Genomic DNA, 22,159 nt, shown 5'->3' on the forward strand with positions numbered 1-22,159 from the left:
GCTTCTTATTCTGTTCTTTGCATTTTCTACCTGTCCAGATTCCTCCACAGCCTAGCAAACTATCTGAATTTCCCATATAGCTGGGGAGGGGGTAGCGCTGGCAATTAGGGGGGAGGGGATGGGAGGACAGGGATGGATAGCGACAGCCCGGATCCTTGTGAATGTGGGGTTGGGAGAAACGCACCTGCTACTACCGGCTCCACATTCGGGCAGGTATATTTAAAATCTTACCCTGTTGGGTTGTGGCCTAACATGTGATCCCTTTAAGGACCACCTATTAGGCCGCACGTAGACCTGGTTTTCCTGAGCGCAGCCGGTGTTAGCTGCCTCAAGTCAAGCCAATTTTTGCAGCGGAGACCTCAAACAAGCGCGAGGCCCTTTGCAAATGCAAATAGGTTCAGGCGTAGGCTCCGCACACCGATTTATTTGCCTTTATCAATATGACGGGTGATGCACTTCCTGCTCGTAATTACCATGCGCTTCCTGCCCGCTATATTGGAGGCTTAGAAGGTGGTTAGTGTTGCGTCCGTGTATAATAAGACACAGACTGTGGAGAACGGTACAACAGGTGTTTACTCAACGTGGCTCACACTGCAACTGCCTGTACAGATTACTACTCAGTGCTATATACAGGTGTGGTCACTGCCGGTACTACAGTATACATGAGCTGTAAAAAGTAGTTCCCCCCCTTAAAGGTATATACATTACAATTCCTCCCCTTTTAGATTAACAGTACCATAACACTCATTTAACAATTAAATATCAAACTAATTACAATTAACACTTTTAACATGCAACATTAGCTGAAAATAGTCTATTTATATATTCAGTCTTTGGGGAGGCCTCCTGATCCTTTCTGGATAGTGCCTTTCCTGAGTGTCTTGCTCTTGGTGCGGAGGCGATTCTGGCCCCCTGTCGTCGGTTGGTTCATTAGCTTCCGATGCTACTGTTTCTGGGGTAGATGCGACCTGTACGTCAGGTTCATCACCAGGTACGTATGGGCGAGGCATGGGGTTGACTTGTTCCTGTGACTCTAGGATCTGGTCAGCATGGCGTCTCACGATGCTCTCCCCAACGTCCACTGTGTACATTAGTGGCCCCTGCCGTGTGCATATCGTTCCTGGCTGCCATTTTTCTGTTCGGTAGTCGCGGGCCAAGACTGGTTGCCCTACATTGAAGCTCCTTGTTGGCTTCTCGTGGATGTGCTGGAATTGCTTACTCTCAACATCTCTTCGTACGTTTTGTCTGAGCAAATCCAGGCGAGATCTTAACCTTCGGTTAAAGAATATCATGGCTGGGGCCTGGTTGGTGACTGCATGTGTCGCATTCCGGTAGGTGAACAGGAAATTGTCCACCTTGTGCTGCAGCGGAATGTTGTCATTGTACATAGCCTTTATTGCCTTCTTAAAGGTTTGTACGAACCTCTCAGCCAATCCATTTGTGGCTGGATGATACGGGGCGGATGTGTAATGCCTTACCCCATTCTTTTTCAAGAACCTCCGGAACTCTTCGGACACAAACTGTGGTCCGTTGTCGGAGCAAATCTGTTCTGGCAAGCCATTCCTGGCAAAAATGATCCGTAGGACTGCAATAGTTTTCTCCGTGGTGGTGGAGGACATTTTGATCACCTTAGGCCATTTCGAGTGCGCATCCACGGCTATTAAAAACATTGAGTCCATGAATGGACCAGCAAAATCAATATGCACCCGTTGCCATGGAGATGAGGGCCACTCCCATGGGTGTAGAGGGGCCTGTGGTGGTGCATTTTGGACTTTCTGGCATCCTGAGCAGCTTTTGGTCAGGTCCTCAATTTGTTTATCGATTCCCGGCCACCACACATAAGCCCTGGCTAGGCTTTTCATTTTTACCCCTCCCAGATGACCCTCATGAAGCTCATTGAGCACTCTATCCCTTAACTTGGGTGGAATTACCACTCGGGATCCACACATCAAGGTCCCCCGGCACACTGACAGCTGTTCTCTCCTTGTCGAGAATGCTGGCAACAGTGAGTCGCCATGTGCTGGCCATCCCTTCACCGTCAAATCATATACCCGAGACAGTTTCGGGTCATTTCGGGTTTCCTTTTCGATACAAGCGTTAGTTACCGGTAGGTATTCAACTATAGTCGAATGGAATATTTCGACAGGATCCACTGCTGGTGCTTCCTCCGCAGTAGGCAGTGGCAGGCGTGATAGCCCATCAGCATTTCCATGCTGTTTCGTGCCCTTATATTCAATCTCATAGTGGTGCGCCCCTAGAAAAAGTGACCATCTTTGTAGTCGTTGCGCAGTCATCACCGGAACGCCCTTCTTCGGATTAAAAATGGAGACAAGAGGCTGGTGATCAGTCAGCAAGGTGAATTTCTGCCCGTGCAGATAGTGATTGAACTTTTTCACTCCCCACACTAGGCTGAGGGCCTCCCTGTCAATCTGGGCCGAATGCAAACCGCATTTTTATAGGCCAGACAGGGCACACCTGATTAAAGCCACCCGCCCCTTCGAACGTCTCAGCGTCGATTTCAAGGGGCCCCTTCCCTCCTCTGACCGCAACACGTACTTCCTCAATATTATTGACGAGTACTCCCATTTCCCCTTCGCCATCCCCTGCCCGGACATGACCAGCGCCACAGTCATCGGGTGCCTCCACGACCTGTTCGCCATATTTGGCTTCCCCAATTACATCCACAGCGACAGGGGCTCGTCGTTCATGAACGACGAGCTGCGCCAGTACCTGCTCGAGAAGGGCATAGCCACGAGCAGGACTACCAGCTACAACCCCCGGGGTAACGGACAGGTAGAGAGGGAGAACGCAACGGTGTGGAAGACCGCCATGCTCGCCCTAAAATCCAAGGGCCTCCCAATCTCCCGCTGGCAAGATGTCCTCCCCGATGCGCTCCACTCCATACGATCACTGCTCTGTACTGCCACAAACGCCACCCCTCACGAGAAGATGTTCGTCTTCCCCAGGAAATCCACCTCGGGGACATCACTACCGCCATGGCTGACGTCTCCGGGACCCGTCCTGCTCAGGAAACACGTGAGGAGCCATAAGACGGACCCCCTGGTCGAAAAGGTTTACCTCCTCCACGCCAACCCACAGTACGCCTACGTGGCGTATCCTGACGGGTGGGAGGACACAGTCTCAATTCAAGACCTCGCACCCTCAGGTACCACCCGAAACACCATCGATCACCATCCACTACCTCCACCCACCACCACTACCCACGACGCACCACCGGGGTGTCTACCACGAACTGACGACATGCCGGTGCCATCCCTACCCCGAGAGGACGACACGCCAGTGCTCCGTCCCACGCGAGAAGCGGCCGCGGGCAAAGAACCGCCGCAACCGGCACCACGAAGATCATTACGGCAGACAAGACCCCCGGAGAGACTTTTGTATACGAACTTTTGAAACACTTCACCCCGCCGGACTCTTTTTTAAACGAGGGGTGAATGTGGTAAACCACTGTTAACCCTGTACAAGTCCAGGCATGTCTCAGCCCCTGGCTCCACCCCTAAGCCCGGGTATAAAGGTGACTCACCACCCTTCCCCCGAGAACTCTTAGGATGGATTCACTAGCAGAGGCATGCTCTAGTTCTTAGTCAATAAAAGCCTACTTCATTTAAGTCCATCTCGTAGTCTTTGGTATTGTTGATAGCGCATCAACGTCGTCATCCTTTTTGTCAGCCACAGTCAGTGCCTGTATGGAATGCCAATCCAGTTGTATTTTCCGGATCCATTCATGTCCCAGTAATGGTGGTCCTCCATCTTGCAATACATACAGGTCTAGTTTTGGTGTTTCCTTACCGTTATATATAACGGTCACCCTTATTTTTCCTTTGGGGTAGACTTTTTGCCCCGTGTACGTCTTCAAAATAATTTTTGTGTCTCTCAAGGGTATGTGTGAGAATAGCCGCTCGTAGTCCTGTCGGTTTATGACTGTTAGGGCTGATCCTGTGTCCAATTCCATCTTTACCTGGACTCCTGCTATCTTGAGAGTGACCCAAATGTTTCGGTGATCCTCCGTTGTGATCACATTATGTAGTTTCAGACAACTCAGTTCCCTGCTTTCGGAGTCGTTATCACTCTTTTGTTCATCTGAACTATTCTCCGTCATCTTATGTACCTTCTTGTGCTTTCCTTTGGTAGGTTTCTTATTGCTGGTTTTCTTTCCTGACCTGCAGACTCGTGCTATGTGTCCTACTTTTCCACACTGTCTGCACACTTTGTCTTTGAACCAGCAATCATTCTGGTCATGTGTTGTTCTGCCGCAGCGATAGCACTTCTCTGTTCCATATGACATTTTGTTTGTGCCATATTCTTGCGGTCTCTGTTGTATCTCTGCAGCGCCCCGTGCTGCTGCTTCATATGATACCGCAATGCTGAAAGCCTTTTCCAGCGTAAGGTCCTTTTCAGATAAAAGCCGTTTCTGGGTTCCTTCACTTTGAAGCCCACACACAAACTTGTCCCTTAAGGTATCTGCCAGTCCCGCTCCAAACTGGCAGTGTTTCGATAGTTTGCGCAGTTCTGTTAAATAATCAGCATTGCTTTCATCCTTATGCTGGTTCCGTTTGTGAAACTTGAATCTTTCTGCTATCAGCAGCGGTGTGGGGTTTAAATGTTCCTTTAGTATCGTTACTATGTCTTCAAAACTCTTTTCCATTGGATTCGTTGGGGTTACTAGATTTCGTAATAAACCATACATCTTTGCACCCATTAAATTTAACAATACCGACGCTTTCTTGTCATCTGACACCTCATTTGCCTTGCAGTACACCTCTATTCGTTCGACATATGTAGTCCAATCTTCGACTTCATTGTCAAATGCGGTGATACTGCCACTCTTCGGCATTTTGGGTGTGGTTTAAAATGGCGTCTCCCGCGCTTTCCTTCCTCCCCCGCTGCTGCCAACGCCGCTCCCGGTGGTTCTCGTGGCAATGGCGGCGCCCTGTAGGTTTCGCGCGCTTCTCCTGCGCTGCTGCCAACGCCGCTCTTGGCGGTCCTCGTGGCAATGGCAGCGCCTCACAGGTTTCTGCGCGTCTCTCTCTCCCTCTCTCCGACGCTGCTCGGCCCCTGAACACCGGCTGCGCCCTGTGCGCTCTGCCCTCTCTCTCTCTCCCCCCCATCGACACTGCTCGGCCCTTTGCTGTGCCGCTCGGTCGGGCTTTAGCCCGCCGCTGTCCGGGAAGGGTCATAGAAACATAGAGATAGGAACAGGAGTAGGCCATTCGGCCCTTCGAGCCTGCTCCGCCATTCAATGAGATCATGGCTGATCTTCCTCTGAGATCTTAGCTGATCTTACCAGTTCAGTACCCCGTCCCCGCCTTTTCTCCGTAACCCTTAATCCCCTTAGCCTTCAGAAATATATCCAATTCTCTCTTGAAAATATTTATTGAATTAGCCTTCACAGCCCTCTGTGGCAGGGAATTCCACAGGCTCACCACTCTTTGAGTGAAGAAATTCTTCCTCATCTCTGTTTTAAATGATTTGCCCGCTATTTTTAGACTGTGGCCCCTGGTTCTGTGCTCCCCTGCCATTGGAAACATTCTCTCTGAATTCAGCCTGTCCAGGCCTGCCATAATTTTATATGTTTCGATGAGATCCCCTCTCAATCTTCTAAACTCCAGTGAGTACAAGCCCAAACTATTCAATCTCTCCTCGTAGGTCATTCCCGCCATTCCAGGTATCAGCCTGGTGAATCGCCGCTGCACTCCCTCCATGGCAAGAACATCCTTCCGCAGATGGGGCGACCAAAACTGTACACAATACTCCAGCTGCGGTCTCACCAGCACCTTGTACAGCTGTAGTAAGGTATCCCTATTCCTATACTCGAACCCCCTTGATATGAAGGCCAACATACCATTTGCCTTCTTAATCGCCTGTTGCACCTGCATGCTCTCCTTCAGTGACTGGTGCACAAGAACACCCAGGTCCCTCTGCACTTCCCCATCTCCCAATCTATTGCCATTTAGATAATAATCTACCCTCCTGTTTTTACCCCCAAAGTGGATAACCTCGCATTTATCCACATTATAGTGCATCTGCCACGTATCCGCCCTACCAGTTGCCAGCCCGTTTCGCTGGATCACCTCGACTGGAAAGCCAAGCCTGGCTCTCGACAGCCTCCCCCGCAATTCTCGAGTCTTTGCTGGATGACTGGGCGGTTACCCGTGGTCGACGCCCGAGTCTCTGGCCTTGACCTCCAATCCACTGATCTCCAGGAACGAATCCCCGGGAGGTGATGCAGAGTTGCAGGTAGGTTCGAACCTGCCTCGTCGCCAATGTTGCGTCCGTGTATAATAAGACACAGACTGCGGAGAACGGTACAACAGGTGTTTACTCAACGTGGCTCACACTGCAACTGCCTGTACAGATTACTACTCAGTGCTATATACAGGTGTGGTCACTGCCGGTACTACAGTATACATGAGCTGTAAAAAGTAGTTCCCCCCCTTAATAAAGGTACGTACATTACAGTTAACGCATCAAAAACAGCCACTGTGTGGCTGGATTTCTGGGCCTCTTTCTATTATGTACTGCACTGCATCTGATCTTCAGTTTTATCTATGAACCATTTAAGGCGTGGTGTTGCATTCAGCTGTTACACCCTTTGTCCTGTCCAGTCTAGTCCATTTCAGAAAGATGAGGGAGCTGTGTCCACTCAGGTGATACAGAGCATCCTAGTTCCAAGATAACGTAAGGCGATGAACCCCCGCCCCATGTGAATTTTAGTGTTGCCCTCCAGCAAACTTGTTCCTCGGACTGCAATTTCCACTGATTTTTGTGATACATTAATCACTGTGAACTATTTTCAGTAGTATTTTATGGACTTCAAATCCTGAATCTAAAGTGAAGTAAAAAATAAATTGGGTAAAATCTCAAAACAATACACTTAAGTGAAAATTAACTTAAATGTTATATACTTAATAGAACAGGCGTCAACAGAAACAAAGAACATTTCTGACTTTTAAATATCTACATGATGTGGGAAATAAATAAATCTCTGAAGATCAATAGCTCTGATACAGTACATTTCTGAAAGGGGCTGGTACAATTTTGCTCGAGTGTTTAATTAAATACAATCTCTGTGCCTACTATAGTTATGCTGTACCTTCAGGGTTCTTGTTGTGACAGTGTGGATGGCTACGATCCGGTCCAAGTTGCCTTCTTCCAGCTCTCTCAGGTAAATTTCATACAACTCATCCAACTGTGGAGGAACCAGCATGTTGTGATCTGTCAAGAGACACAATATATCACACGATTCTCATTTCAAAGAGGCAATACCACTTTTTTTGCTGCAACTGAAACCTGAAACAAAAGATGCTTGTTATCATTCTGACAGGTTGATCCCAACTGAATAAATAGGAACTTCACTGTCAGCATAACATAGTGAGTGTAGACTTCAAAATCAATGCAACATAATCAAGAATTCCTGACATGAAAAAGAACACATTTTCCTTTATGCATTGCATAGACATAGACGCACACATACACGCATACATACATACGTGCATACATACACACACACACACACACACAAATAGAGACTTGTAAAAGCAGATTGTGAAGTGATTTTTTTTATTTATTCGTGGAATGTGAGTGTCGCTAGCACAGCCAGCATTTATTGCCCATCCCTAATTGCTCTCGAGAAGGTGGTGGTGAGCTGCCTTCTTGAACTGCTGCTGTCCGTGTGGTGAAGGTACTCCCACAGTGCAGTTAGGGAGTTCCAGGATTTTGAGCCTGCAATGACGAAGGAACGGCAATATATTTCCAAGTCAGGATGGTGTGTGACTTGGGGGGGACCTTACAGGTGGTGGTGTTCACATGCACCTGCTGCCCTTGTCCTTCTTGGTGGTAGAGGTCGCGGGTTTGGGAGATGCTTTTGCAGAAGCCTTGGCGAGTTGCTGCAGTGCATCTTGTCGATGATACACACTGCAGACACGGTACGCCAGTGGTGGAGGGAGTGAATGTTTAACATCATGAATGAGGTGTCAATCAAGCGGGCTGCTTTGTCCTGGATGGTGTCGAGCTTCTTGAGTGTTGTTGGAGCTGCACACATCCAGGCAAGTGGAGAGTATTCCATCACACTCCTTACTTGTGCCTTGTAGATGGAGGAAAGGCTTTGGGGAGTCAGGAGCAACGTTCCCAGTAAGCTGTGCAGCCCGGGACCAGCTTTTCTAAAGTGAAATTTCACGCATGCGTGAAACTTTGAATGGGCCGCATAGCCCGTTAAAGGGACTGTGCATCCAAAAAAATTAGGGCGAACATTGGTCAGGAGGTGAGTCACGCGCCACAGAATACCCAGCCCCTGACCTGCTCTTGTAGCCACAGTATTTATGTGGCTGGTACAGTTAAGTTTCTGGTCAATGGTGACCCCCAGGATGTTGATGGTGGGGGTTTCGGCGATGGTAATGCCGTTGAATGTCAAGGGGCGGTGGTTAGACTCTCGCTTGTTGGAGATAGTCATTGCCTGGCACTTGTGTAGTGCGAATGTTACCTGCCACTTAACAAGCCCAAGCCTGAATGTTGAAAAACTGTAAAGCAGATCACCCATAATTAACTGTAGGAATGAAATGTATAAAGTGTAGGAATTAAGTGCTACCATACCATCTATGATCTGCCGCTGCTGTTGTATAATTTCAGCACACAGCTGCCTCTGCTGCTCAAAGCGTTGGACGACGTAGTCTGTCTGCCGTATGACGTTGTCCTTGAGTAACGCATTGGACTGCATTTCTGTGTTCTCAATTTCCAGTTCATGCACTTTACAGAGCAGGCTCAAAACCTCTCGCTGTTGCTCACTGCTGATCCGCTTGGGAAGGAGCTCCTCCAATCTATGAGCACGGGAACGAATATCGGTGAATTGTTTCTCCAACTCCACCTAAAGAGGGGGAGGGCAAACTGGTTAGAGGTTGGAAGGTACAACAGATAAGTGGACCAGCATTCAAACACACAAAATGCAGTAAGAACTTCTCCTTGAGATTAAAACAACCAACTTTTAGGAACGAGTTGGCACATCCACTTTATGCTGGGTTATCATGCTGCAAATCTAAAGTGGTCTCTACAAGGAGCATGTGCCTTCTACAGGTGAGCTGCACAGAGAAAAACATTATGGAAAATGAAGCTTTAAGGACATCAATATAAGGAATGAAAGGGCTTAGAAAAGTGAGTCTCTAACTGTAAAACACCCTTAATATATGTACCTGCGAGTGTTGTGTAATCTGCAACGCAACATAGTGTAGAAGCATGAATGCGGGCTCTGGACCCCACGTAAGGGGATGGCCCCTTTAAGAACCTCCTCTTAAAGATAATTACACCTGGAGTGGGAGGAGACTTTCCCCAACCAGGTAAGCATAAAATGGGAGGTTGCTTTGTGTTTATGTGCAATAAAATGTGTTTGGAACTTGGATTGAGCAAGGACTACTGTTGGCAAGAGAAAGAAGGCACCACGACGGTAGAGCCCTGTAACAATATTCCTCACCATGACCCGAGAATGTGAAGTTTTTGTACAAGATAAAAATAAAGTTCGCAAATTTATATATTTTTTAAAAAAGGTGTAAAAAGACAGCCCCACTCAAAGATCTGGTCACCACAGCCAGCAAATGTGTTAATTTGTAAAATAGTTTGGAAGTATAATTGGCCTCGTGAGAGGTACCCTGGAAATGAGCCAATGCCTTTAAAGGAGGAGGAGGAGGAGGAGGAGGGGGAAGAGAAATGGCAACAAAAATTGTCGAAGAGAAAAAAACAAAATCGGAACTTTTTCAACCAAAGCATAACAGGCTTGTGATGTAAGTTGCCAAGGAAAGTCACTGAAGCAGGTATGGGTTCAAGACACAATAAGGTGTGTTTCTTGAGAGAGAAGGGATTGAGCAATTTATTACAAGTTACAATTGAGAAATTATCTGCAGTTCACTGCACGATATACTTCATCAAATATATGTTGACAAAACAATATTGAAATCTATTTTATAATCTCTAGAACAGCTAAAAATATGCTTATATTTCTGCTGGCAGACAATGAAGTGCAAAAACAGTTTCTAATTCAAACTGCTGTTCGATGACTCTCATAATTAACTACATTTTTGTGGTTATTCACTGAACAGGAATTCAATTAACAAAAACATAAATGTTTTGGTGATTGGATAGAATAAAGTTATTGTGCAGAAATCCCATGAAATAATGCTAGCGGATTAAAATCTTTCCTGAATAACCATGTTACTCCCAAGAAGCTCAGAATTCTTTTATAATAAACAATGATATATATTGGAGTGTTCAGGCTATGCAGTTACCTTCTGCCATTTTAATTTCTTCTGCTCAGCTACAAGTGCAGCGATATTCTCCCGGGCCACAGTTACCTCTGTTGGTTCCATGACATCGGATTGGTCATCTCCCGTGTCCGAATCCTTCTCACTATCTTCCTTGTTGTAGACCTCCTTTCGGTATTCTTCCCTCCATTTCCTGGCGCGCCGAGCCTTTTCCTGCACCCAGCTACAGGAACAATCAGATGACATTTGGATCAGTTCACCATCAAATAACCAGCTTTGGCCAACATAGTTTAAGCAATGTTGGCTTATGTTTCATTGGCATCATTGAAGAAGAAAGCAACTGCAGAGATTATTTTTAAGTTATTATTGGGTTTCTCCCTTACCTCTCCCACCCTACGACCCTTTTAGATTCCACATGCCAGTCACTTGTAAGGAAGACTAGCAGACTACCTGTTCCTCCTCTCTCCTGAAGGTGTTGAATCCTTGCAGGGGTCCGGTTCCGTGGGTGTGAGTCGCCCTCTGGTACTTTGGGCGACGAGCCATTCTTTGTGTATGAGTTGAGACAGTGACCGTCAACAGACTATTCACCATGGCAGGCATCAAAACAGTCACCCAACATTCACATATGTGAGCTTCCAGCAGGAGTCACTGGAGAGGGGATGTATTTTCAATGTAAATTGCAAATTGTTTGATGTGCTTTGCTTGCTGAGGCATTGCATCCATGAATAACATTACAATTTGAAAGATTCAGTGTGTAATTATCTCATTAGTCATAAAGCTGCAATGTAATTGATGACAGCCCAAGATTTACTTCAGTTCCATTGTCATCAATGTAAGTTATTAATTTGCCATACATGATTAGTAGTAGAATAACAATGAACTACTATTGGCATCAAAGGTTTTAGAAATAATTAATGTTGCAATTACGGTTATTGTTTTCTTCAAGGCCCTTAATATATTACAATTAGTTTCTTGTTTCTATGAGCAGTTGCACGAAACAAAAATGGAAAAACTTTAGAGATTTATCATCTTCTCTCCTAATTTTAGTTATTTGTCCCTCCTCAGCTTTTCACCCTTGTGCAAGCTGGCAGGAACCAATATAGTCAGTGAGCACCGGGGAAATATGAAGTGTACTTACTCTGCGATAGTTAGTAAGTGCCTGGATGTGTCAACTTGAATTTGCATGTTATTGCTGTCCAGCTCCAGCAAATTGCGTCGGATGTCCATTTGTTCCCGAAAGGCGGTGATCAGATGCTCACGAAGCCTCTCCATCTCTCGTCTATCATACCGAGAGGAATGTAACTGAACCTCAGCTAAAAGAACAAAAACAAAAAAGTTAAATTGGTTCTTCACAAGATTCAGTGCAGAAAATAACAAAAGCAAATTCATGACTAAATGGTTTCCAGTCACCATTTTAACTAAACTCTTATAAACCATACCTTAGCTGTATATATCGTCAGATCTATGTAGGCTTCCCTGATCCTAATGCACAGTCCCATTGACTAAGTTGAACATGAGCCACATCTTCTCAGAATGGAACGATTTAATTGACAAAAGAAAAATAACATATTTGTGGCAGGAAACTTTACGGTGAAGATGAAGAATTTTGGAGCCTCTGAACAACACGTTACAATAAGGCTCACATACTTTATCAGAACTTTAAAGATATGCCATTAAATTGAACCTTGTTCAGACCATTCAGTTTGTTTCCATGGGGGTGATTTTAACCCAACCCACTGGCAGGAAACTGGCTAGATGGACAGTTAAAATCCCCCAGGTTAGTTACCCGCCCTGGAGCCACCAGGAGCTGACCTGCTGGGATTTTCACTGCAGGCGGCAAGAACACCTGCCCACAGCCGACGGGGCCCATTTTAGATGCATGCCATGTCCTGATGACTATATCGGGACCCGAATGAAATTTTATATTAGTAGGCCGGAGTGGGAAATGACAGTGAGTTTCCCGCCAGGCTTAGCCAAGCGAGAAACCAGATCGGGCCAGAAGAGACCTGGTTACGTAAGTTGAATTAAAAAAAAAAAAATCCTTTTGGGGCCAGGCAGGTGTGCTCCTCTGGGCCCCACAAGGAAATCTTAGGCCTCTTCTGCCACGATCGTGTGCCCCCCCCCACCCATCGTGAAGCCTCCCATGGGACGGCCCAACAGCCAATCCCAAAGACTTCCCTGCTCTTGGTCGGTGACCTCCGGGCTGCACGAACAGGTGGAAAGGATGTCCAACGGCATTCAAGTAAGACCCAGGAATTTCAATACCCCGGGTTTCTTTTTTTCCCCCAAAGCTCAAACATAACCTGCCAAAAACTGGCGCCCAGTTAAAATCAGTTAACCCATCAAAAAATGCATTTAGAATTACTGCTCATGACTGCTGAGAACTGATAAAACTTATCATATTGGAAAGCATCACGGTTTAATCCCTTTTCTTGGCCTAAACCTAAATAGTGGTTTGAATAAAAGAACATCAAGGTGGCGTTAGCTTTCATCTATTTCCTCCCAATTGCATGACACACATAACTTCCTGTTGGAACACTTGGGATTTTAAAACCAAAAGGCCTGATGCTACCAAACAAGTTATTTTTAAACCTGAAACAGCCAGAATGCTGCTACAGGGATATTTCACAGGTATGAGATTTCTAAATGTGTTCAAAATTGAAGGATTGGAAATGAGACGGATATTCCACACTACAGCAGAATTCTCAAGTGAGCGCAGATGGTGAGTTGACAGATTGCAGGAGAATGGGCATCATGTCCTTTTCCGATGCCCATTTGGTGCTATCCACTATTCAGGCCAGCCAATCACCTTGCACATTGCGTATGTCAGCTTTATCATTTTTCGTTTGTTGTATTCGTTGTGCATCTATCTTCTTCTTTAGACGATGGATTTCACAGCGCAGATCGGAGATGATATTGGTGTACTGAGCAATGTGATAGGACACATTCATCAAATTGCGTTTTACCTGGTACATGAAATAAGGATCACATTAGACACAGGATATGTCAAAACTACCCTTAGTCAATAATGGGGAATGACAAACCAGACTGGAATTCCAACTATTGCTTGTACAGTAAAATTCTTTCTTTCCCAATGTTGTGGTCAAATTCAAATTGTTGCTCTTTGTGGTGAATTAACACACATTTTAACACTTTATTCTGAACTTTTATTTCTTTACACAAGGTTGTCCTATGTGAAGGTATAAATGTAATGAAAAGAACATAATGGGGACAATTTTGCCAGCCCTGGGGAGGCAGGTTTGGAGGTGGGACTGCCGGGAAAATGGCAGAATCTGGGGGCGGGTACCCATCCCGCCCCCAACTCGCCTCCATATCATCTTCCCAGGAGGGGGGTACCCAACCCGCGCTGGGAGCCGCCTCCCTGAGGCGGGAAGGGGATTGGTGCCAATTAACTGCCTGTTAACAGATAGTTAACAGGCAGTTTTTTTGAGAATCCCTATTTTCAGCCCTGAAGTGTGGGCTTCCCGACGGCTCCGAACCTCGCCAGGGTCAGCAGGGGTCGGGGGGGCCGAGATGTCCGGTGTGCAGGTGAGTGATGAGTGCAAGTGTGGAGAGGTGAGTGTGTGAGGTGAGTGTAAAGTGTTTTAATAAGTTTTACTTACTTTTACTTCTTCCTGCAGGCTTCATCCCTTCAGGTCTCTGGAGTCCCTGATCTCACTGGCACAGAAAGCAGAATGGCCGCTGAACTGTCAAAAGTTGCAGCCTTCTGCTTTCTGCTCAGGAGAGATCAAGTGAGCCTGAGTGGAAGGGCTCAACTTAGAGGACAGATTGTCAGTGTTTGACAGTTTCACAGAGCCGTCAAATGCTGACATTTCATCTGTCAAAAGCTCTTGACCGATGAAACGTCACTCGCTGACGTCACCAGTAGCCGGCTTTCCCTTAATTGGCCTGCTAAGCCCGCTGGGCGAGCTTAACAAGGTCAATCAAGGGAAAATAGCGTGGGTTGGCCACAAGTCGATGGAGGCGGTTCTAAAACCCGACAAGTGGGAGTCCCGCCTCCAAAAGCTCCCCATTGAGAAAATCCAGCCCAATGTGTTGCTGTGTTTGTGAAATGGCTGTTACTTTGAGTTATGCAGCAAAGCCATGCCAAAGAGACACCCCCTTAACGTTCTATGTTTATTCTGAAAGGTTATTGATCCTTTCAGAGATAATTGAATTCCTTTTCTCTACAGCCAAGGCCAAAACCCTGGAAATGGACCGATTTTATATGTTTTCAGTCTCTTACATTTTTAATTTGGTAGACGCCACTTAACAATCTGTACGCTCTTCCGATTGGCAGTGCCTGTGGCCTGAATCTGCACAACCACTCTTAAGTGTTGCTACATAAATAGTCAACAGGCACAGACTTCAACTAGGGAAGAGAGAGTGTTATCTTTGCCTCAGATACAATGAAATGTTGTAAAGGTTGCTTTTTCATGCAGACTGATTATGAACTGAACCAATCAATAGCTCCTAATCTTGAATTTGTGACCTCCTTGCGACTTGCACGCTTAATGTCTTGTACAATGAGGCTGCACTTCAGCAGTGTAAATATTTACCATATGGTAAAAAGAATTGGAGGAATATAGAAACTGGATGTGATTTGCATCTTTGAGAAAATCAGCACCTAATTAGTAAAAGAAAGCAAAGAAGGAAAGAATGAAGGAATGAATTGCATTTATCTAGCCCCTTTCACAACCTCAGGAAATCCAAAGGTGATTCCTAGCCAATTAATTACTTTTGAAGGGTAGTTACCATTGTAATGTAGAAAACACAGTAGCGAATTTATGCACAAGGTCCCACAATATTGAGATCAATGATCAGATTATTTGTTTTAGTGATGTTGGTTGAGGGATAAATGTTGGTCAGGACACCGGGAGAACTCCCCTGCTCGTCTTCAAATTTGGCCATGGGATCTCTTACATCTACCCGAGAGGACAGATGGAGCCTTGGTTTAATGTCTTATCCAAAAGACGTCAACTCTGACAATGCAGCACTCCCTCAGTCCTCCACTGAAGTGTAAAGCCTAGATTATGTGTTCAAGTCTCTGGAGTGGGGCTTGAACTCACGACCTTACGGGCAAAAATACTACCAATTGAGCCAAGGCTGGCACCTAGTATTGCCATGAATATTACTTTCTCAAAACATTGCATTTTCATCCCCTCTGGCTAGTTGAGAATTTGGCTCATCAATAGAATGGCTCATTTCACAAATTATTAGTGTGTGTCTGTCGCAAATATCTGTCCCTTTTTGGATATGATGAAGCTATCAGTCACCATGACATCGCCGTTACCGTCATTAAGATTTGGATACATTTGTGGTTGTCGAATCACTGAATATTAATTGAATCAATTAATATTAATTGACAGTAGAATTAATCACAACAGCATTGTGTTGTGATTGAGTTAAAGGACAAGTCTTTGGATGTCAGCGTATTATTCATTTTTTAAGTGTTTACATTGGAACAACTCCAAAGCACAATTTTTCTTCCTCCCTCATCTCTCATCTATTTAGTTATTTATTTTTTAATGTGTATTCAGATTTAAGACTTACAGATCATTTAAATCCCTATATTGTTGGAAGTTTCCTGGCTCTTACCCTGGTTTTGATGTTTTTGGCACGATCTGCATAAGTGAGAGTATTCCGTGATTCCTCAAAGGAGAGGCTGGCTGGACTGATGTGAGCGATCATCACAGTCCTGCTGTTTCCACCTAAAGAATCCTGCCATGGAAAAGGAGGAAACATGCTGAGAAACTGAAATCTGGTGAAACCTTTTAGCGGCAACTGACTGAAGGGGAAGAGGTGCTAAAAGCCTGATTCATTTCTATTATGCGCACATTAAAAATAAAATTGCAGTTTTATACAAAACTTACGTTGTTTGATTAAGGAATGTATGTATTTTAAACAAAAGCAATACAGAAAATTCTCTTTTAACCGGCACCTAAATAACCGGGAATCTCTGTTAACCAGCAAAATTCAGGAGTAGGTTCAGGTAAGTTTTATTTCATATTAGTGGCAGTTCCTGGATCTGTGGCTGTGTAACTGGGGTTCGTGCACTTGTTGCTAAGCAACAGGGACGCTTGGTCTGTGGCCGGAGTTCCTGCACATGTTGCTAAGCAACAGGGAAGCCTGGATTTGTTGCTGTGTACGGAGCTCTCGTACCTTTTAAACTATACCTCTCTGTAATCCGGACTTTTTGATAAACCGGCACCACGCTGGTCCCGTTGGTGCCGGATAATAAAGAGTTTCCTGTTGTTTAATTTTCATACAGTAATCCTACAACAGTGTCAGGCCGATCCAGGAAAAGCTGAATGTAATCCCCGAGCACAAACGGAAAGTGCTACATTGACCAACGTGGTAATCCTGATCTCGACACACACACCTTCAGCAATCGCGTCAGCTTGCTGTCTCGGTAATTGACGTATTTATTTCCTCCCCTCTCACTCAGAGCATTGATACAGTTTCCAAGTGCCAGTAGTGATCGGTTGATGTGCGCTCCTTCCTTCATTCGCTTTCCACGGTTCTGCGTCTGGAAATTTACAGAGAAATTAAAAAGTAAAGTGAATTTACTTTCAAGTAGAATGAAGCTAGTGACTATCATAGTGGAGCCTTCAAAGGCAACACAGCAGATCATACCCTTTCACCAGTATAATAAGCCAACATGTTCATATGAATTAAATCAAATTAATAATTCCATCACAACACAAAAGCAAAAGACCGCAGATGCTGGAAATCTGAAATAAAAACAGAAAATGCTGGAAATACTCAGCAGGTCAGGCAGCATCTGTGGAGAGAGAAACAGAGTTAACGTTTCAGGTCGATGACATTTCGTCAGACGAAATGTCATCAACCTGAAATGTTAACTCTGTTTCTCTCTCTCCACAGATGCTGCCTGACCTGCTGAGTATTTCCAGCATTTTCTGTTTTTATTAATAATTCCATCAGTAGTTTTTAAATGTAGTTTTCCATACTTCAAAATCTTAACAGAAATCTGTGAGTTACATTTGTAAAAGGCAGATCGTGTTTGACTAAACTAATTGAATTTTTTGATGAAGTAACAGAGAGGATTGATGAAGGGAATGCAATGGATGTTGTCTACATGAATTTTCGGAAGGCATTTGACAAAGTATCACATAGAAGGCTGGTTAACAAAATTGAGGCTCATGGAATAGGTGGGTCAGTGGCAGCTTGGATAAGGAATTGGCTTAAGGACAGAAAACAGCGAGTTGTGGTAAATGGCTGTTTTTCAGACTGGAGGATGGTAGACAATGGTGTTTCCCAAGGGTCAGTGCTGGGGCCACTGCTTTTTTTGATATATATAAATGACCTGGATATTGGAATACTGAGTAGAATTTCTAAATTTGCTGATGACACCAAACTTGGAGGTGTGGCAAACAGTGATGATGATATCAACCGACTGCAACAGGACGTAGAAAGGCTAGCAGAATGGGCAGACAAGTGGCAGATGGAATTTAATACAGAGAAGTGTGAGGTGATGCATTTTGGCAGAAGGAAAAGGGAGAGGCAATATACACTTAATGGCACAGTTTTAAAGAGTGTGCAGGGACAGAGGGACCTGGGAATTAATGTGTATAGGTCCCTGAAGGTGGCAGGACATATTGAGAGAGTGGTTAACAAAGCATATGGGATCTTGGGCTTCATAAATAGAGGTATTGAGTACAAAGGTAGAGAGGTTATGCTGAACCTTTATAAAGCGCTGGTTAGGCCACAACTGGAGTATTGCGTCCAGTTCTGGTCACCACACTTTAGGAAGGATGTGAAGGCCCTTGAGAGGGTGCAGAGGAGATTTACCAGAATGGTTCCGGGGATGGGGGATCTTAGCTATAAGGACAGGTTGGAGAAGTTGGATTTGTTTTCATTAGAGCAAAGGAGGTTGAGGGGTGATTTGATAGAGGTGTACAAGATTATGACGTGTTTGGATAGGCTAGACGGGGAAAGGCTGTTCCCACTAGTTGATGATACAAGGACTAAGGGACACAGATTTAAAGTTTTGCGCAAGAGATACAGGGGGGATGTGAGGAAAAACTTTTTTACGCAGCGAGTGGTGATGACCTGGAATTCGCTGCCGACGGAAGTGGTGGAAGTGGAGACACTCGGGGAAAGATTCAGTTGATTAGCGCCGCCCGTTAGCGCCCTAAGAGGGTGCTAACAGGACGCAAAGCAACTAGTGCCCGGGCGCAGCGATGTTTGCGCCACTCGCGAAATTGACCATTTTGCGGCGGCGCTCAATACTACCGCCATGATTTCCTGCGCCCGCAGATCGTGATGTCAGTCGAGCATGTAGCGCCCCGGACTGGATATTGAGTGGCGCCCCCTGCCTTACTGCCTGCCGCTAGCAACGAAAGGTAGAGGGGAACGTTTTGCAGTCGGGAAGGGACTGGGGGAGCGCTATTTAAAGGCGGCCGCTTCCTGCCTTTTTTTGTCGGCGACATTTTTGCACCATGCATTCTGAGAGATTCAACGCTGTGTGAAGGAGTTTTGGGTACCGAGCAGCACTTGGCAGGTTCGTTTTGATTTGACCTTCCTTGCATCGATTTAGAAGAGACTATGGAGGCTGCACTCTGAGCTCTTTCCCTGGGCCTCTCCATTGTTCTTTCCAGCCGATTTGATGTACAGGTCTCTCCAGGCCGAGATTCAAGGCTGCAATGAGCAGGGTGTGGATGGAGAGCAAGATCGACCCTCCCCTTTAAGAACTGGCCGGCGCCAGTGTGTCTGTGTTCCATTGCTAACTGACATCACCTGAGCTGTGCCAGCGCTCCGAGGCAGCACCTCGCTCCTCGGCGTTAGCGCCCTAAGAGAGGTGTGGAGCGCCTGATTTAGTGCTCCAATCACCTCCAGGGGCGATAGAGGCCAAGTTTGCAGTCAGAGGCGATAATTAACGGCAGGCGCTAAACTTTGCACCCGGCTGATAATTGTGCCCCAAACGGGGCGATACCGAATTTCTCCCCCTCAATGTTTTCAAGGGGAGACTGGATAGGCACTTGAGGGAAATAAACTTGCAGGGCTACGGGGATAGAGCGGGGGAATGGGACTGATTGGATTGCTCTAAAGAGAGCCGGCACGGACTCGATGGCCGAGTGGCCTCCTTCTGTGCCGTTATGATTCTATGACTCTGTGACATATCCTGCAGATCTAGTGTGGGAAAAAACGGAAATTCTATTTGGTATTGGGTATGAGGGATTTAAACTGTGAGGAAAAGTTAAGCAACTTTGTGTTGTTTTCTTTATAAAAGAGGAGACTGAGTTGATCGAATTGAAGTTTTCAAGATAATGAAAGGAACTGACAAAATTGATCCAGGTAACTTATTTATTATAGTGAAGGGTTTACATTTAAGTTTACAGAAATTAAAAATGAGGAAGTTAGGAGTAAGAATGGATGTCATGAAGAACTTTTCATCCAAAAGCCAAAATAATTTTGGAATAAATTCCAGAGAAGACCATTGAGATTGACAATGTGAATGAGTCAAGGAGGCAGTTAGATGGTTTACTAAAGAGAGAAGGAATTGAGACACAGAAAAGGAAACACTTGTTGTGCCTAATGCTCGTCTTCTGTTCCTAATGATCTTTATGTTGTTATGGAACAAATTTGTGACTGCTTCATGATGTAGTGGTGGGACAATCACATGAAATTGCAGTCCAGCAACAGTTATTAAATTGCTCACTGTATTAGGGGACCAGGGATTAGTTCTGGTGCTGACTGACTGAGACATGAGGAAAGTCTCATCCTCGTCACTTGAGAGTGACTGAACTTCATTATAGAACCAAAGGCAACTGAATGATTGAGGACACATTTATTGAGAATATCCATATGGTATCACACTAAATGTCTAGGGGTGCATGATTTGCAAAAACATACCATTCAATGAAACCACACAAAATAGACTCCTCGGATGGGCATCCAAACCCACCAACTCATGGGCAGCCAGCCCCCATCAATAGGCCATTCCTAGTAGCCTACCAGCAACAACCAGCCGTTAGAAACAAACCATCTACGTACTGAGCTTGCAACTATCTAGCCATTATGACAAAACAGTCACAAGAAGCCAGCCAGTTACCACCAGAAGCCACCCATTCACAATTAGCAGCCAGCCATTAGAAGCCAGCATGCCACAACTAGGAGCCAGCCAGACTGCAGCCATCTCTGCTATAAATGCGGGTGGGGGTCTGGTTTCTCAGGCTATGGGAGCCGGAACGGTGGAACTATCTTTGGTGGAGCTATCCAATTTGTCTCACTCCCCTGCTCTTTCCTCACAGACGTAAATTTTTGCCCTTCAAGAATTTATCCAATTCTCTTTTGAATGTTAATTTTGTCCCCCACCACTGACATTACGCAGGCTGGCTGGCCTGTAATTGTTGGGTTTATCCCTCTCCCCTTTTTTGAACGGGGATGTAACATTTGCAATCTTCCAGTCCTCTGGCACCACCCCCATTTCTAAGGAGGATTGGAAGATTGTGGCCAGAGCCCCTGCAATTTCCACCCTTATTTCCCTCCGTAAGCTAGGGTGCATCCCATTCGGACCAGGTGACTTTTCTACTTTGAATACTGCCAACCTTTTAAGTACCTCCTCTTTATCTATTTGTATCCTAACCAATGTTGCTACTGCCTCCTCCTTCACTGCTACATTGGCAGCATTCTCTTCTCTAGTGAAGACAGGTTCAAAGTACCTCAGCCATGCCCCCTGTCTCTACAAGATGATCTTTTTGGTTCCTAATAGGCCCCGCCCTTTCTTTGATTATCCATTTACTATTTATATGTACATATAAAAGACTTTTGGTTCCCTTTTATGTTGCCCGCTAATCTATTCTTATTCTCTCTCTTTGCATCTCATTTTTTTTAGATCTCCTCTGTACTTTCTGTATTCAGCTTGGTTCTCTACTGTATTATGAACCTTACATTTGTCATAAGCCTCCTTTTTCTGTTTCAAATTAACCTCTATGGGCTAGAAATTCGGTGCATTTGCGCCTCTCATTAGTGCCCCCGGGGTGCAAACGACTTTTCGCCCGGGCGCGGCACTGCTAATGACTCCCGCTAAATTCATCACCGTGCGCAGCGCCCTGTTTTCACCCCACCTGCAAAATTGGCCCCCGCCCCCTGAATCTGCGCTGGGCGATGACAGTGACCGATTCATGGGGCGGGAACGGAGCGGCAAGAGGCTCGTGGATCGCTAACTAAAAGGGAGGTGGCTGGCAGGGGGAAAAAATCGGTTGACTTACTTGTCGCGGCCCGTTGCATCTTTGAACGCTGGGTCCGTGCCGCGATCTGGCAGCCCAGCACTCCTTTTGAGCGCTGGGCTGCTGGCCCGGCATCCCACTCCCCGGTGGTCCAGGTAGTGCCCCGCAGAGTTGTGAGCTTGGGACCTCCCCTTTAATGAGGGGAAGAGCCCTTCCATGCGGCAGCGCTACGTAGCTCAGTGCGTAACGCTGCAGAACGCACTGCCCCGATATTCGGGGTTAGCGCTCTAAGAAGGAAGTGGAGCGCTTGAATTAGCTAAAACTGAAGTTAGTGATCACCAGCGCTATTTTTCGCTGGGCGCTAAATTTAGCACCCAGGCGATGTTAGCGACCCAAAATGGGCGCAAAGAATTTTCCTCCCTATATCTTTAATCATCCAGCGAGGTCTAGCTTTGGATGCCCTTCCTTTCCCGCTCGTGGGAATGTGTCTGCTCTGTACCCGAACCAACTCCTCTTTTAAGGTCTTCCATTGTTCAATTACTGTTTTACCTACCAATTTTTGATTCCAATCCACCTGGGCCAGATCCCTTTTCAGCTCACTGAAATTAGCCCTCCTTCAGTTAAGTACTTTGTGGATTCTTTAGCGCAGTCAAGACCGCCTACAGCCCAAGCACCCAAGGTCCTACCCCACTGCGGGCCAAG

General features: G+C 45.8%; 1 protein-coding gene across 1 annotated transcript in view; it reads right to left on the reverse strand.

Moving 5' to 3' along the window:
• kif19 (kinesin family member 19) overlaps window positions 1-22,159 on the reverse strand; it is a 232,545-nt gene that overhangs the window by 20,069 nt on the left and 190,317 nt on the right. The window contains exons 8-14 of the mRNA XM_085963605.1: window positions 16,648-16,794; window positions 15,864-15,986; window positions 13,075-13,231; window positions 11,404-11,578; window positions 10,290-10,488; window positions 8,611-8,881; window positions 7,115-7,236 (exon numbers count right to left, since the gene is read on the reverse strand). Of these exons, the coding sequence (XP_085819731.1) occupies window positions 7,115-7,236; window positions 8,611-8,881; window positions 10,290-10,488; window positions 11,404-11,578; window positions 13,075-13,231; window positions 15,864-15,986; window positions 16,648-16,794 (1,194 nt within the window). The remainder of the gene's footprint in view (window positions 1-7,114; window positions 7,237-8,610; window positions 8,882-10,289; window positions 10,489-11,403; window positions 11,579-13,074; window positions 13,232-15,863; window positions 15,987-16,647; window positions 16,795-22,159) is intronic.

Source organism: Somniosus microcephalus, chromosome 21 (assembly GCF_052327205.1).
Source record: "Somniosus microcephalus isolate GS21.2 chromosome 21, FLI_Smic_1.0, whole genome shotgun sequence".
Classification (NCBI taxonomy): Eukaryota; Metazoa; Chordata; class Chondrichthyes; order Squaliformes; family Somniosidae; genus Somniosus; species Somniosus microcephalus.